The sequence below is a fragment of the Meles meles genome, chromosome 8 (genome assembly GCF_922984935.1).
Source record: "Meles meles chromosome 8, mMelMel3.1 paternal haplotype, whole genome shotgun sequence".
NCBI classification, from domain to species: Eukaryota; Metazoa; Chordata; class Mammalia; order Carnivora; family Mustelidae; genus Meles; species Meles meles.
In genome coordinates this window covers 28,092,683-28,107,986 of record NC_060073.1, presented here as the reverse complement: position 1 = coordinate 28,107,986, position 15,304 = coordinate 28,092,683, and the positions used below count along the sequence as shown (strand labels likewise).

The following is a 15,304-nucleotide window of genomic DNA, read 5'->3' as shown; positions in this document are numbered from 1 at the left end:
GTATCACAAAGCATTTGCTTTCAGAGCGGCTCTTTAAGAGGTGAATACAATGTGATTTAAGGTATTCTCTTTTTGTTTATTGGAAAATATCTGCCTTCCTTTAGGAAGTCTTTAAACTCACAGATTATGAATAAATAGGTACAGAATTATTGTGCCGCTTTGCAGCTACTCTGACTTGTAGATAAATTCTGTAACATTTTTTAAAATTCTTGAAAGAAAAAGAGATCCTGGTATTTTTGAGGTGATGCTGTGTGTTTTAATTCCCCCTGTTATTGGCCACAGAGTTATGAGTATTATCTGAGGAAGTAAGTACGGTAAGTGTAGCATATTTTTATCTTTGAAAATTGTTGTATTGATACAAGTCTTTTTTAGTAAATGGTGGAGGTGTGTTCACGATTGATCCAAATCTCAAGGTATATTTTCTCACATTTTAATGTAACTCTTAGTTTTTCCATATGCCTCGAGCCCTAACACTGCAAGTGGTAAAAATGTAATGAATGTGTGCGAGAGAAACTCTCTGATTCTTGCCGTGGGTGGAATTAGTTAATGATATTCATTCTGATGCAGGATGGTACAAATGGGGCATATTAAGAGACTTAAATTAGGTCAAATTGAATAATTGAATTTATTCCTTTACTTAAAAACAGCTTAATCAGCGGAGAGTGCTGAAGTTCTAAAAAAAAGTTGAATTAAATATTAATAGGGAGTTTATGTTTTCAACTTTTTCCTCATTTACAATGATCATAGGATTTTTCTCCTTCTACCTTTTACAGATACTTGGAGATGAAGTCCAGCCCTTCTCACTTGACGAAGAATTTGATTATGACGCTGTGATGCTAACCCCCAAGTTCACGCCTGCAGAGATAGATGCGATCACAGAGCTATCCAAGCAAGAGAGATCACTGACACAGACTTAGAGGAACCCCACGGCTGATTCACGGAGACATCTTTGTGTTCGTGTTTATTTTGTTGTTATACAAGCAACATTAGAATAAAAGGTAAACCTACTATGATTCCCTTTGTCGAAATTTTCTTGTGCCTTAATTGATCAGAGTTTTTGTCAAGAGGGAGCCATGACTAACAAGACCAAGGAGATCTGTACACTTACAGGATTCTCCTCTGTCATGTGTTGCTGAATCCCATGGCAGGCGAGGGGAGATGGAGGTGGCCAATGGGGACAGGAAGCAATACCCGCAGAAGGGTCCATTTTTTTTAATTAATTTTTTTTTATTTGAGTGTAGTTGACACAGAATGTTACATTAATGTCAGGTGTACAGCCTAGTGATTCGACAAGTTTGTACCTCATGCTACGCTCTCCACAAGTATACCAGCCATCTGTCACATATGACGCTATTATGCTATCGTTGACTATATTCCCTAGGTGGTGCCATTTATTCCCCTCACTGGAAGCCTGTATCTTCCCCTCTCCTTCACCTGTTTTTGCCTGTCCCCTCAGCCTCCTCCCCTCTGGCACCCGACTTTAGTTTCAGCTATCCCGCCAGGACCTCCTCTGCTTGGAGAGCCCAGGGACCTGCTGTCCCACACACTGCCTCAGCTCCAGCCCCCCTGCCAGGGCACCCCTTGCACAGAGCACCCTGGGGCTTCCTGGCCTGTGCCCGCTTCAGCGTCACCCATCCTGCCAGGGTGCCCACGGTGCACAGAACAGAAGGGTCCATTCTGATGATAGCACAGCAGCTAGGTAATGTGGGCTATTGCAACAAAGACGGGAAACATATCCCACCTCCTTGAGGTAAAACACTGTATCACACAGAGACAAACTGACACAGTGGGGAGGTCACTGGTCCCAGTTATCCAGAGACTGGGGTGTGAATGTGCGTGCTGAGAGGTTGGACTCCTAAGATCGATCGGGAAAGGCTTCACTGAAAAGGAGGCATCTGAGAATTGATTATATGTCATATATTAAATTCTTGTACTTTGGCATTGCCATTAAGCCTTGTGTGATGATAGTTACAAAGTACAAGGAATGATGTCTGTATCCAGAAGCTTAGAATAATTTAAGAAGGCAAGACATAGGTTGAGAAAGTTACTGGAAGATGTGGAGCATATTATGAAGTGCTCATTGGGAAGGATACCCATAAATGTGTTCACGGAAGGAGCAAAGAACAGGGAAGCACAGGAAAAGGGGGAATAGTACGTATGAAGTAATTTTCATTATTAAAGGAATCGGTAACAAGTCCAATGTGCGTGGGCTTAATGAGATTTTCTGCAGGCCTGTGCTTGTGGGTGCCACTGATATTCCTTACAAAGGACATTCTTATTGTAATGTGGCAGAGTCAAGTGATTTCCACATCTATTTTTCTTTATCTAGCCAACAAAATTTCATAAAACACTATTCTCGTGCCAGACCTTAAACTAGGCAATGGGGAAGAGGCGGTAAATTAGACGTGGTCTGATTTAGTTCGGAAGATAGATGCATACACTAATTACAGCAGGGCTGCCCTGTCCGATGGAATCGCCACGAGCTATTGATGCTGCGTGAGGCTGCGCGAGGCTGCGCGAGGCTGCTGAGCACTGGAAATGTAGCTAGGGTGACCGTGGGATGGATTTTTAAATGTTAATTTCACTTTGATGTGGAATAAAAAGGTAATGTAATGTTCAGCATGGGGCATGTAGTTAGAAACATTCTATTAACTTTTTAAGGTGACAAGTGGTAGGTGATTAGACTTATTGTGGTAACCGTTCTGCAGTGTGTACGAATGTCACATCTGCATTTTATACACCTGAAACTAATACACTGTATGCCAATGACAAAGAAAGACAGGGCCCCAGTCTCTTTTTTTAAAGTCGATATTTGATGGAGTTATAAAACTTTCAGGTATCCATTTGAAACAATGTAGGGATGGGAATCTGTTTTTTTCATCTTTAAATTTTATGACAGGTAAATACAGATCAGTTATTTTTGATGACAACTTTAGTACCTAATTTAAAATATGCTATAAATGTGAAATGCATATTGGATTTTTGAAGAATTAATATGAAAAATTGTAGACTTCTTTTTTTTGTATGGATGACATGTAAAAATGATATGGGTCTCTCTGGTTAAATAAAATATTTAATTCACTGATCTCTCTTTCCCTTTTTAGTGAGGCTCCTAGAACATTTAACATTCCACACACATTGTGTATATTTCTATGTGCCAGCCCTGCTGTAGGGGGCAGCCTGTGTTGGAAGAGTGGTGTGTACTGAAAGCTACGGGGCAAAGTGAGTGGAGTTATTTAATCATGAACGGAGAGCCGGGGAATCTTCATCAAGGGGTGACATCTGAGTTTGCTCGGGAGCATCAGGAGGAGTTTTTGGTTGTATGCTGTTGGAATAGTTTGTGTAGGAGATGATAAGAGCTCAAATTAAGGCGCTGGAGGTAGAGGTGGAGGGCATGGATGTGATTAGAGGTTTGGAAGTAGAACAAGCAAGGATTATTGATTGATACGACGTGGGAATGAGAGAGCGTCTGTGAGGTTAAGACAAGATTTTAACACATGATCTATATACACACTGCCTTGAAGACAACACATCGTGAGCTAATTGTTCACAAGACCAGACTCCCTTGTCTCAGCTTATATGCAGCATTTTGGTATCGTGAATAAAGAAAAAACTTCACCATTTAAAAAAAAATTTATTTATTTGATAGGGAGAAAGACAGTGAGAGAAGGAACACAAGCAGGGGGACAGGGTGAGGGGGAAGCAGGCTCTCCACTGAGCAGGGAGCCTGATGTGGGGCTCAATCCCAGGACCCTAGGATCATGACCTAAGCTGAAGACAGACGGTTGACGACTGAGCCAGCCAGGTGCCCCAAGACTTCGTCATTTTTTTTTTAAGATTATTTATTTATTTATTTGACAGAAAGAGACATAGCGAGAGAGGGAACACAAGCAGGGGGAGTGGGAGAGGGAGAAGCAGGCTCCCCACTGAGCAGGGAGCCCAGTGTAGGGCTCGATCCCAGGATGCTGGTGTCATGACCTGAGATGAAGGCAGACGCTTAATGCCTGAGCCACCCAGGTTCCCCAAGATTTCACCATTTTTAAGACATCTCAATTTTATGGGCTTAAATAGTTTTATAATAGGAAAAAAATAACCCCACAACTATCATTCTAAGTATTTAAGAAGAATTACGTTTTAGTGGAGTATTTCATGAACCAGCCAGGCTGAATGGCTGGGGACGACGTTATTGCAGAGCTTTCTATCTGTTGAGCTGTAGCACTAGGTTTTGGCTTTATTCCTTTTGGCATTTTGACTGCTGTATTATTTGGGGCAGTTGTGCATTACAGCAAATGTGACGCTGGAAAATGGGCTCCTTAAAGCCTTTGGGTGGACTAGTTGTGTCTCAGTTGTACTGTTAGTCTTCCCCTAATTAGCAAATGCTCCTCGGTCGCTTTCAGCTCCATGGGTCCCTTGAATCGATGTCAGTGGCTTGTCTTACGCTGGCTGGCAAGCCCTGCCCTAGTGCCTTTAGAAGAAGCCTGCACCTATATATTTTTTAAAAGATTTTATTTATTTATTTATTTGGCAGAGAGAGATCACAAGTAGGCAGAGAGGGAGGCAGAGAGAGAGGAGGAAGCAGGCTCCCTGCTGAGCAGAGAGCCTGATACGGGGCTTGATCCCAGGACCCTAGGATACACGACCTGAGCCAAAGGCAGAGGCTTTAACCCACTGAGCCACCCAGGCGCCTCGCACCTATACTGATGGAGAATGTTTACCTGGATTAGGTAGTGGCATCAGAGGTAAGATTGATAAAGAGCAAAAGAGAAGGAGAAGCACCTGCTGGAATGGAAGGGGAGAAGGTAAATATTTTGAGAGTGTCTTGCGATGATGGAGCAGTGGCAACACAAACTAGCTTGAAGAGAGACAGTTTCACTTCAGGCCTGCAGCGCTGGTCTGGGGTCTTCAGTGCGGTGGCAGGCTGAGTGATCTTACCTCTCGAGATCCATCTGATGTGGAGTGACACAAGGAGAAAAAAATAATCTCGAATTTCCTTGGCTCCTTCATCAAGAATTCTCTTTTCTTTTGCCACGAAGGTGCTAGAACTGTATCCTCATTTAGTAGAGGAAATTTTCCTTATGTGTTCAGTGACTGTAAGGTTAAGTTAACATGGAAAAAAAATACTTGAAAAAAATTCACTTTATTTGTTTCTTGGCAGTTGATGGTGAGTGAATACAATAGGATTTTATTGTCTTATTATTATTATTTTTTAAGATTTTATTTATTTATTTGACAGACATCACAAGTAGGCAGAGAGGCAGGAAGAGAGAGAGGAGGAAGCAGGCTCCCTGAACAGAGAGCCTGATGTGGGGCTCGATCCCAGGACCCTGAGTTCATGACCTGAGATGAAGGCAGAGGCTTTAACCCACTGAGCCACCCGGGCACCCCTATTAAGTCTTATTATTAAGTCTTACCAAGAATTTTCTAGAAAACCATTTCTCCATAAGTGAATGGAAATCCATATTCTTCACATGGTCTCCCCAGCCCTTACATAGTATGGCCCTCGCTTCCTTCTCTGATCCCATCTTGAACTATCTTCTTCATTTTTTGTGATGTTATAACCAGTTGCTATTCTTTTTTATTTTTCAAACATACCACCTTGTTTCCGCCTTCAGCCTTTTACTCTTGTTCTTCTTTCTGCCTGGTCTCCCCTGGTCTTTCTGTGGTTGGATCCTCTCAGTATTTTTTTTTTTTTAAGATTTTATTTATTTGACGGACAGAGATCACAAGTAAGGTGGAGATGCAGGCAGAGAGAGTGAGGGGGAAATAGGCTCCCTACCGAGCAGAGAGCCTGATGTGGGGCTCGATCCCAGGACCCTGAGATCATGACCCGAGCTGAACGCAGAGGCTTTAACCCACTGAGCCACCCAGGCGCCCCTGGATCCTCTCATTATTCAGGTCTCAGGTGGACTGTGTCTCCCCAGAGTCTATCCCTGACCACCTTATCTAACGTAATTCCTGTCTCACAACCTCCACACTGTCACTGTGCATCCCCTCACCTTGCCTTGTTTATTATCAGATGCTCCCAGGAGGACACAAGTTGCAAGGGGGTATGGACTTAATCTTTTTATTGACAGAAAGGGCCTGGAGTAACGTGGGTGTCCAATAAACATTTATGGAATGAATCAAGCCTGAAAGGATAAGTTTACTAGTTTGAATAATCTGGAGGTCCATTTCATCAAATCAGTTTGGTTAGACATATGTTGAGCAATTTTTATATATACCTTTTCAACTTATATATGGGGATATACAAGTCCTTACTTCCTAGACTCATGGTAATCTGACGGCCAAGGCCAATTTGGGACGCCTTGCTTGACTCAGCAGAACCATTCCATGTTCCATGTGCCTTCTTTTTTCCCTCACCATAACCTTGTGGAGAGTTGAGAGAATCCTGGTTCACATGGGAACTTCACTCACTTCTAGGCTGCTCTTTGGAAATTTTGTTACGATTTCTTCCATGAAAGATCCCATTCAGGAGCAATTCATGTGAGAACTGATACTGCCAACTATCTGCAGGGAGGAGTATGGACTGTTGACTAAAGCCAGACTGGGAGGGGAAAGGAAGACAGGCCTGGAAGAGAGAGGGAGGAAGAGAAGACTTCCGGTTTGGTAGCTGTCTATCAAGCAGACTCCTTTAGCCACTCGTTCAAACATGTTGATCCTCCGAAGACTCATCAAACTTTAAACATGTCTTAAAGTCCAATTCCCCTGTTTTCTTTATACTTTCATTTATTCTGAGTGCAGTGCAATCCACAGAAGGGTTTAAGCAGAGGAGGGACATGGTCTGACTTAGGTTTGAGGGGAGATGGGTATATCCTGCTTGCTGTTATTCAGAGCTTCGTTTTATACTTCCCTTCTCCTGGAAGCCTTCTTCCTTCCCAGTTAGACTCTACTTGCCCCTGTTCTCGCCATTCCGGCTTGTTTGACATATCGCTTTCATATCCGTCTTCATGGCACTTATCTTGTTTCAAAACTGCCTGTAGCTGCTCATTGTCTATTCATTTAAAAACTCCCCAAATTAGCGTTCCAGCCCTGTGCCTATGTATGCCCACGAAGCAGACAAAACAGACCACACACGGCTGCCAAAGTTTCCTTCCACCTTCACGCTTTTCTTCCTACTGTTCTTTCTTTCTGGATGGCCATCCTTCATTTCTGCCGACTGCATTTCTGCTCGGCCTTGAAGATGGACCCCAGAGTTCACCTCCTTCATGAAGACTTCATTCTCTCACCCAGATATCATTTCATCTCCCTCGAACCCTGATATCATCTGTCACGCCATCTGTTAGCACTCGCCTCATTCTGCTTTGTGTACACGTATCCCTCCCACTCCCGGCGGCAAGGAACCAGATCCCACCGTTCTTGCAGGTTTAGGAAGCACTGTTTCTTGACCATCTTGGTTCTCACCACGGGCGTCACTGACTTACAAAATCCAGGTTGAGTGCCCTGAACATGGATCAATGAAGATTTATTCATTCAACTAATATTTATCTAGTGTCTCCTTCCTTTGCTGCAGTCTGCTATAGAAACAATTAACTAACGTCAGGATGTATTAGTCCATTGAATTTATGGTAAAGACATGAATGCAAAATATCTGTACAAGCAAGGCCAGAATGTTGACGTATTGAGAGAACAACTAGAAAAAGTAATTCCAGCCAGTACAGAAGTTGGGAAAACCCCACAACACTAGAATTCTCATGTAAGTAAATTTTGCCTGAACAAGTCTAAGAGGACAGTTTAGTATCAAAATAATGGCAAGTCAGTGCCAATGGCTATGGCACATGATACATAATTATAATACTTTTCATGTCTATAAAAATGGCCAGTCTTTCCAGAGTTTTGTTGGTGGTCCTACTTCAGATGCCAGTGGATTATCTTCATTTGGTGCACTTAGAGTATTGACATCCCTGTTAAGATTAAAAAAGTAAACTCCAAAAGTAACTCTCCAAATTGTGTTGATATTGGCTATATTCTCAGAAGAAATTAGCATCAATTTTAGTTTAGATTGTAAAGTCTTTTCAGAGGACGGCTTATCGCAAGTGGCGGTAATGATGCTTGAAGTAATGAGGGTGTTTAACAACCAGGCAGACAAAAATCACTAATTATTCTCTTCTTCCCCCTCCATTCCCGCCCCCATGAGGATGGGCAAAACCTGGGAAGGATTTGAATCCTACACAGACTGGGGCATTTTTTATTTGAAACCCTGGGCTCAGATGCCTTTGCAAAAATGATTTCCTAAATCCTTGGGTTTAAGAAGGTCATTGTTTTGGAAAATAAAGATCAGCTGATTCCTGAAGAGGCTTGTTTATGCCTCTCTTTAAATCAGTTGGATAAAGTGTCATTCTGTAATTGATGCACATTTGCATATACTTTCTATGTCTGTGTATATATGTTATTTTGCAGTGAATCTAACTTACGTTCACATGCCAACAAATTTCACAGGGTAGTCTGTGTTGCTGAAATGGAGTTTGTTAACTTTTTCAGGAAAAAAAAAACCCATGCAGCATTTGTTTTTACTCGACTCTCTATTGTTCTGGGCTGTGGCTTCGCCTGTAGCATCTGTGTCTGCTTGCCCCGATCTACCGAGTGTAAGTGTAATGTAGAGAGGCACATGTTGCTTGTTGTGTTTAAACGACTGAACACCTGGCTGCCCTTGTGCAGGTGCACAGAGCTCTGGAGAAGGGGGTGCAGTTTAAGAGAACAGAAGAATGTATGCAAGTTGCAGAGGAGGTCTGGGGTGCTGGCCTTGAGATGCTGCTGTGTGCAGAAACACTAAAGACATGTGAGCTGCTTACATGTCAGGGCCCGCGTCAAGTGCTGGTCATAGTACTTCTGGAACGTGTCTTCGCTTACATAGTGGCTTCTGTATTTGTCACCCCGAACAAGTCTATGTATCCTAGTTAGTCATTGTCTTGAATTTGCAAGGATCACAGAGAGTTTTACCCAGATGGCACGTAAAGGGGTCCCTTCTCCTCATCCTGAAATTAAACTCTAATATGCTATGTAATAGATAAATACCCAGTCTAATGCCGTCACAATAGTTCAGACTGAGAAATGAAATACATTTTGCAGAAAGTGTGCTCCCATGTTCATGTCCCCAAAATATGACTGTTACTGCATTTTAAACAATAACTGATCAAAACAGAAAGTATGAAGAAAATACAAAGTATCACTTGAGTGTCTACTTCATGTCCAGCATCATCTTAGGTGAGATGTCGGAGAAGGAAAAAAAAACAACAAGTATATACTTTATGACATTACAGAGTGGCCCATATTGACAGGAAATAGAAGTCAATGCAGTATCCCAGGAAATCCAGGGGTGACCAAGTGCTATGCTAGCTAGACCCATTGCTTCCAATCCTGGTTTTTTGCAGCAAAGAGCTGAAGTGAAACAACTTGCTTTATAACTTTCTACAAGTTGAGCTCAATGTTCTTTTGGGGAAAGATGACTTAATTTGATTATGTAGCATCAATGGCAAATAGCATTTGTATTTTGCCTTCTGCCTGTGTTATGGTTATATTTTCTTAGCCTGTCCTGGTTCCCTGTTGGACACTTTGTCCCTGTTGGACACTTTGCTAGACCACAGATGGCACGTGTTCATCATGTGGTCGTGAAGGGTTGACCTCAAAGGCAAAGAAACCCTTGAAATCCATCCCTCTCAGCCCACAAGAGCAGCTTCTTTCTGCCACAGTGATGAAAGCCCAAGATAACAGGGGCATTCCCACCGCTGCACCCTCTCTTGTGGGCAGCTGGCAGTTAACACAGGTGGGCGTAAGGTGCTGCCCATCTTTTGAAGGTTGTCTGTTAAGGGGAATGCCACCCCTTTGGGACCAGTGCCCTGCTTTGGCACAGGGAGCTGCTTCTGAGAAGTCACCAGGTGGTGAATACCTGCCCAACTTTTCAGAAAAACACAGGTGGCTGTCAGGAGACCCATGATCGTTCAAAGTCTGGCAGGCAAGGTGGTGAGTCTTTGACGAGTGGCCGTTTGGGGGGCCACCTTGATTCTTGCATTTTTCAGAGGTCAGATTAGATTGCTGAGCAGCTGGCTCGTCTACCTCCTCCCATAAGTAGATGGGAGGGAGGCTGGTTTTGTTCAACTTGGGGAGTGCATGGCCGATGTGCAGAAAGAAGGAAGCAAATGTTAAATGAGTCTGCCATTCGCCAAGCAAACATCATTTCGTTTAAATTACACTCTGCTATTTTATCTTGACCCACAACCAAATGGAACTCATTGTAATACATTATCACATACAAGAGAGTGGCTCATTAATAAAGCCCCAGGATGGAGACAGGGGTAAACACTGGAAACTCCCACACGTTAGCACCATAATGTACTACAATATTTTTCCTTCTTTTCATCAAAATCCTCTGTGTAATTAAATATCAAGTAAGTCAGCAAACAAATCCCTCAGTTTCTTTTACTGCACTTTTTTTTTAAGTGAATTCATTGTTCTTCATACTAAGTAGCAACTCAGATAATAAATATTTGAGTGCTTATTATAGGCAAGGCACTGGCATTCTGCAGCGAAAGCAGGGAAAAAGGCATAATGCCTATTACTGACAAATGCTAGGAGGAGCATCCATTCAGGTGAAGTGGCGGAGAGCATTTAGGTGGGAAGGGCATGCCTCATGAAGGAGGTTTCAGGGGAGCTGGGAGTGGAACGGTAGGATGGAGCCAGCTTGCAGGGACCTGGAGAAAGCGTCTTCCTGGTTGACCCAGTCTTCAGGCTAAAACCCTCAAGGGGGAACAGACTCCGTGGTCAGAGGAGCAAGAGGAAAGCCCATATGGCTGGGGTGGAAAGAGGGGATGCAGAGGTTGTTGGAGGTGAGATCAGACAGGTAGGGGGTATCCAGAGACTGTGGGTCATGGTGGAGGCTTGGATTTCCATCTCAGTGCTATGGGAAGCCAGTGGGTTGCTTGTTAAACCTTTGAGGTGATTTTTAGCTTAAGAGATCCATTCTGCCTGGGGCGCCTGGGTGGCTCAGTGGGTTAAGCCGCTGCCTTCGGCTCAGGTCATGATCTCAGGGTCCTGGGATGGAGTCCCACATCGGGCTCCCTGCTCAGCAGCGAGCCTGCTTCCCTCTCTCTCTCTCTCTGCCTGCCTGTCTACTTGTGATCTCTCTCTGTCAAATAAATAAATAAAATCTTAAAAAAAAAAAAAGAGATCCATTCTGCCTGATGGGCTGTCATGGGTTTGGGAGAAGAAGAGGGAGACCAGCCGAGTGGCTGGCATTGCAGTAATCCGGGTGGGAGGTGATGGTGGCGGGTGGCAGGATTCAGGACCTGCTCTGGAGGCAGAGTGGATGGGGACTCCGTGAGGGCTTAGCTATAGGCAGGGTGAGTGGACGAGACGGCCTGAGGCCAAATCTTAAATTTTTACTGTACAGGTTTCTCTTTTAACCACCCAGGGTTAAAGCCAGGATAAAGAGAAACGTGTTGATAGTAGTTTGGGATTTGTCTAGAACTTCCAAACACAGCACTGCACGATATTATGGAGGTTTTGTTCTCTCCTAAACATCATCTTCTGACTTGGATGTGATATTTCTCAAGCCACATGCAATCTTCCTTCTTTTCGAGTTAAAACCTATGGATTATTTAATAACACTCTCACTTTGAATTGGCCCAGCCTCATTCGGATTCATCTCAGCATCTGAAAGAGGTTTTAAGGCAGTCATCTAAATATCACTGGTGCCCACAGCACCTAGCACAGACATCGGAATGGCCTCATAAATGTCTGGAATTGAATTGAAAAGGGATTTAGGGCAGTACCGCTCTGTGTGGGCTGCCGTCCTGTGTGGTTCTGTGAACTGTTTGTTCTGAGCCGTTTGCTGGAGGTCCGCGGCCAGACAAATTGGGAAATGAAGAGTCAACATTTAGAAACTTTGATTGCAGTTTGAAATTGCCGTGATACCCAGGCAGCCCTTCATTTTTTTCCCCCTCAGTAATTTGCTTTTATTTTATAAAATATCTATCTGAGATGGATGGGGAATCAAACAAACAAAACTGTCCCCCCCCCCCCCCCGCCCCGTGATAGTTTAAGAAGCACTGGTCAAGGCCAATAGACAATGTCATGTGCTTCCAAGTGTGGAAGTACAGGGAGCAACATGACATGACGTGACAGGTGGAAGGCATTGCAAGGAAATAGAGCCGGTTCTTGCTCTTTCCTCCTTCAGCTTGTCCCCCAACACAAGTGAGTTATGGGGAGTCCAGGGCTCCTGTCTTGTGGGTCCCAAAAAAAGCAGAAACAAGAAATGACTGGGAATTCCAGGAGTCCACACTACAGGGAAGCAGGAAGCTGAGCTTGAACAAATAATGGAAAACCCATGCGTGGAGAGGACCGATTTTATCTGCATCTCCTTCCAAGAAATGTTCTATAAGCTACTCCCCGTGGGCCATTTAAAACTGTTTTTGCCATTTCAGAGAGACATAAAAGTTGGAGTTGGAAGGCACTTGGAGACTGTTTAGTTCCATTCTCTCATTTTACAGATGAAGTGACTGATATCCTAAGGATATCTTTTGAGAGGAAAAAGGCCTGTAGGGTCTCGAAGCCCAGGATAAAGGACCCTCAATGGTCTTTTTCACCCCAAACTGGGCTGAGGCTCTGTGCGTGGTTTTCCACAGTCCCCATTTTCCAGTGTTGTGATTTGATGAGCTTTCTTTAGAAATCCACGTCTCTGTGAAATTGGAGTGTGCGCACCCACTTTTAGCCTCTTGTTTTGACACAAACCAAAGTCCCACATCGTGGTAAATTTGGCTGGAAAAATGCAAATGTGTGTTACAGCAGCCTTCCTCGGTTTGCACATCTGTCGTTGGAAATATTTGCCAAGAAAACTTCATGAGGTGCCTTTGACGAGGAAAGCAAGCAACACGCCCTCTTTTTCTGTGCCCCCTCTTTCATCCACTGCCAGGAGTGTTCTCCAAGCATTTCACTGTTTGATCAAGGGTCTTCAAGACTTCGCGGGGCAAGAAGAGGAGTTGTGGGGTCAGGAGGAGCAGAGTTTGACTTTGGCACGTATTAGGGGATTGTGTGAATAATGTACCCTTTTCGCGCTTACTTGACTCTTCTTCAAATGGGGGTAATACTACTTCATGGTGCTGTTAGGCTTATAAGAGGTACTTCTAAGCACTTAGCAGGGCGCCTGGTACAGAATAATTACTCAGTAGTGGGATGTTGTACAGATGTTGCTTCTGATGGGGGGAGGGGTAATGAACGTAGAGGATCGGGTGACAAGATAAGCTGCCCAGTCAAGTCCAGTGTGAGGACTGCCTGTTTCTCCACTGTGACACAGATGCCAAATCTCCAGAATTTACTTGGTACTGAGTGAGGTGAGGGGACACCATAGATGGGAGTGGTCCATCCGCCAATGCCTTCATCTGCTGGGTGGGCGTCCTCTCAAGCCCGAAGTGCTGACATAATCCACCTGGGAAATCTGAGAGCGAGCCTGAGCTCCCAGGCGGTGGGTCTCCATCCCAGGGGCTCATTTGTGGGAAGGAGGGAGATTGGCTAGCCTGTTAAAGGTTAAGGGAGAAGTGGGTTAGAAATCCGGACAGAAGCCAGGCCATTTGTTAGCAGAGAAGTTGGGGCTTCAAGGAGAGCAGATGTCTATAACCGGGATTTGAATCTGGTGGGGGGCTTTTGGTTTTTACCTCTATGCCCCGGAACATAATGCTCCATCAAATGGAGCTGGATTAGCTTCACTAACATGCATGGATCTGAGCAATTTTCTCAGTGTCTCCATGCCTTATTTTTCCTATGGTGTAAACTAAGTTAATTTCTGCCTTGCAAGGTTTTTGTGATGACGAGAAAAAAATGCATATCTCCCCTCTAGCACGGTGTCTTATAGGTGCTCGATAAAAATGGTAGCTGTTATTTTTATTATTAGTGCCTCTTCTGGTTCCTAAGTCCCTAGGTACAAAGTCCCTAGGAGTTGAGTGGTCCAGGAAGAGGACATGGCAGTCCTTTCCATGCTCAGGTAGATAGAGTGGTTTACTTAGACCAGCATGTCCAAAGGTGAGTTCCTCAAGTACTTGACATACTCTACAGTAAAAAGCATCTATGGTCAAATGTTTAAAATACATTCACTGGAATGTCAAATCACATGTTAGAACATTAAAGGCTCTGAGAAGTCCTGCAGTAAAGAAAACTTTTTTTTGTTTAATCTTGTGTGGGGCACCTACAAAATCCTGAGGACTCATTTTCTTTTCCTTCCTCCTTTCTTTCTTCTTCCCTCTATCCCTACCTTTCCTTTTTCTCTCTCTTTCTTTTCCTACTTCTCTCTCCTTCTTTCTTTTATTTTCTCCTTCCTCCCTTCTTTCCTTTTCCCCCTTCTTTCCTTCCTTGCCTCTCTCTCCTTCTCTCTTCCCTCTCAGTTTCCCAGGACACCCCTACAATCCGGGGGGTGGGGAGGGGAGCTTTGACTAAGATCTACTCTGAATGTCTGAATAACCCAACGCAAGGACTCACCTCATGAGATGCCCACAGTTCTCCATCATATTTAAATGAAATAAAAATCACCTGGAGAATAAGGTTCAATCTTACTCTTTGTCAATGTCTGAAAAATAGCTTTCTCTTTGGTGGATAAGTATGAATCTGATTAGATTTTTTTCGAGCAATGTTTCTCAACTCTCTTGTGCTTGCAAGTCCTCTAGAGAAACTGTGACAATACGGATGCTGAGCCAACAGATCTGGGGTGGAACTTGAGGTTATCCTAACAAGCTCTCTGGTGATGCTTGTTAGGAAAGCAGACTCTCAGGCCTCGCCCTAAATCTCTGGAGTCAAAATATATACTCTAATGAGATCTCCAGATAATTTGTATGTACAGAAACATTTGAGAAGCATTGGTTCAAATCAGGGTTTCAAATCTTAGCTCTATTGACATTTTGGGGCTGTCTGCTGCATTGTATGTCGGATGTTTAGCAGCATCTCTGGCTTTTATCCACTAGATGCCAGGAGCACTCCCCTTCCAATTATGACAGGCACCGTTCCTCTGAAAATTGACAAGAATGCCCTGGCTGGGCGGGGTGGGGGTGGGCAAAGTTGATCTCAGTTTAGAACTGCAGGTCTAGATCCATCAAACTGTCTCATATTTCTGTTTCTGGGCCATTGGGAGATTTTTTTCCCTTCTTCCTGTTAAATGCCTTGTTTCTTTAAAATTTTTAAATTGAGGTAGAATGGGCATATATCGTTAGTTTCAGGTATATAAAGTAACGATTTGATATTTGTATGTATTGTGAAATGACCACCTCAGTAAGTCTAGTTAATATCCATCACCATACAGAGTTACAGTGTTTTTCTTGGGATGAGCACT

At 43.7% G+C, this 15,304-nt stretch overlaps 1 protein-coding gene across 7 annotated transcripts in view; it reads left to right on the top strand.

Moving 5' to 3' along the window:
• LOC123949959 (intraflagellar transport associated protein) overlaps positions 1 to 15,304 on the top strand; it is a 109,721-nt gene that overhangs the window by 72,092 nt on the left and 22,325 nt on the right. For 6 of the 7 annotated variants that reach the window (XM_046017723.1, XM_046017725.1, XM_046017724.1 and 3 more), the window contains one exon: positions 774 to 3,045. In XM_046017723.1, coding sequence (XP_045873679.1) covers positions 774 to 917 — 144 coding nt within the window. In that variant the 3' untranslated portion in view covers positions 918 to 3,045. Of the gene's footprint in view, positions 1 to 773; positions 3,046 to 15,304 lie in introns of those variants that run through there. The other variant, XR_006820103.1, reaches the window with a different exon arrangement.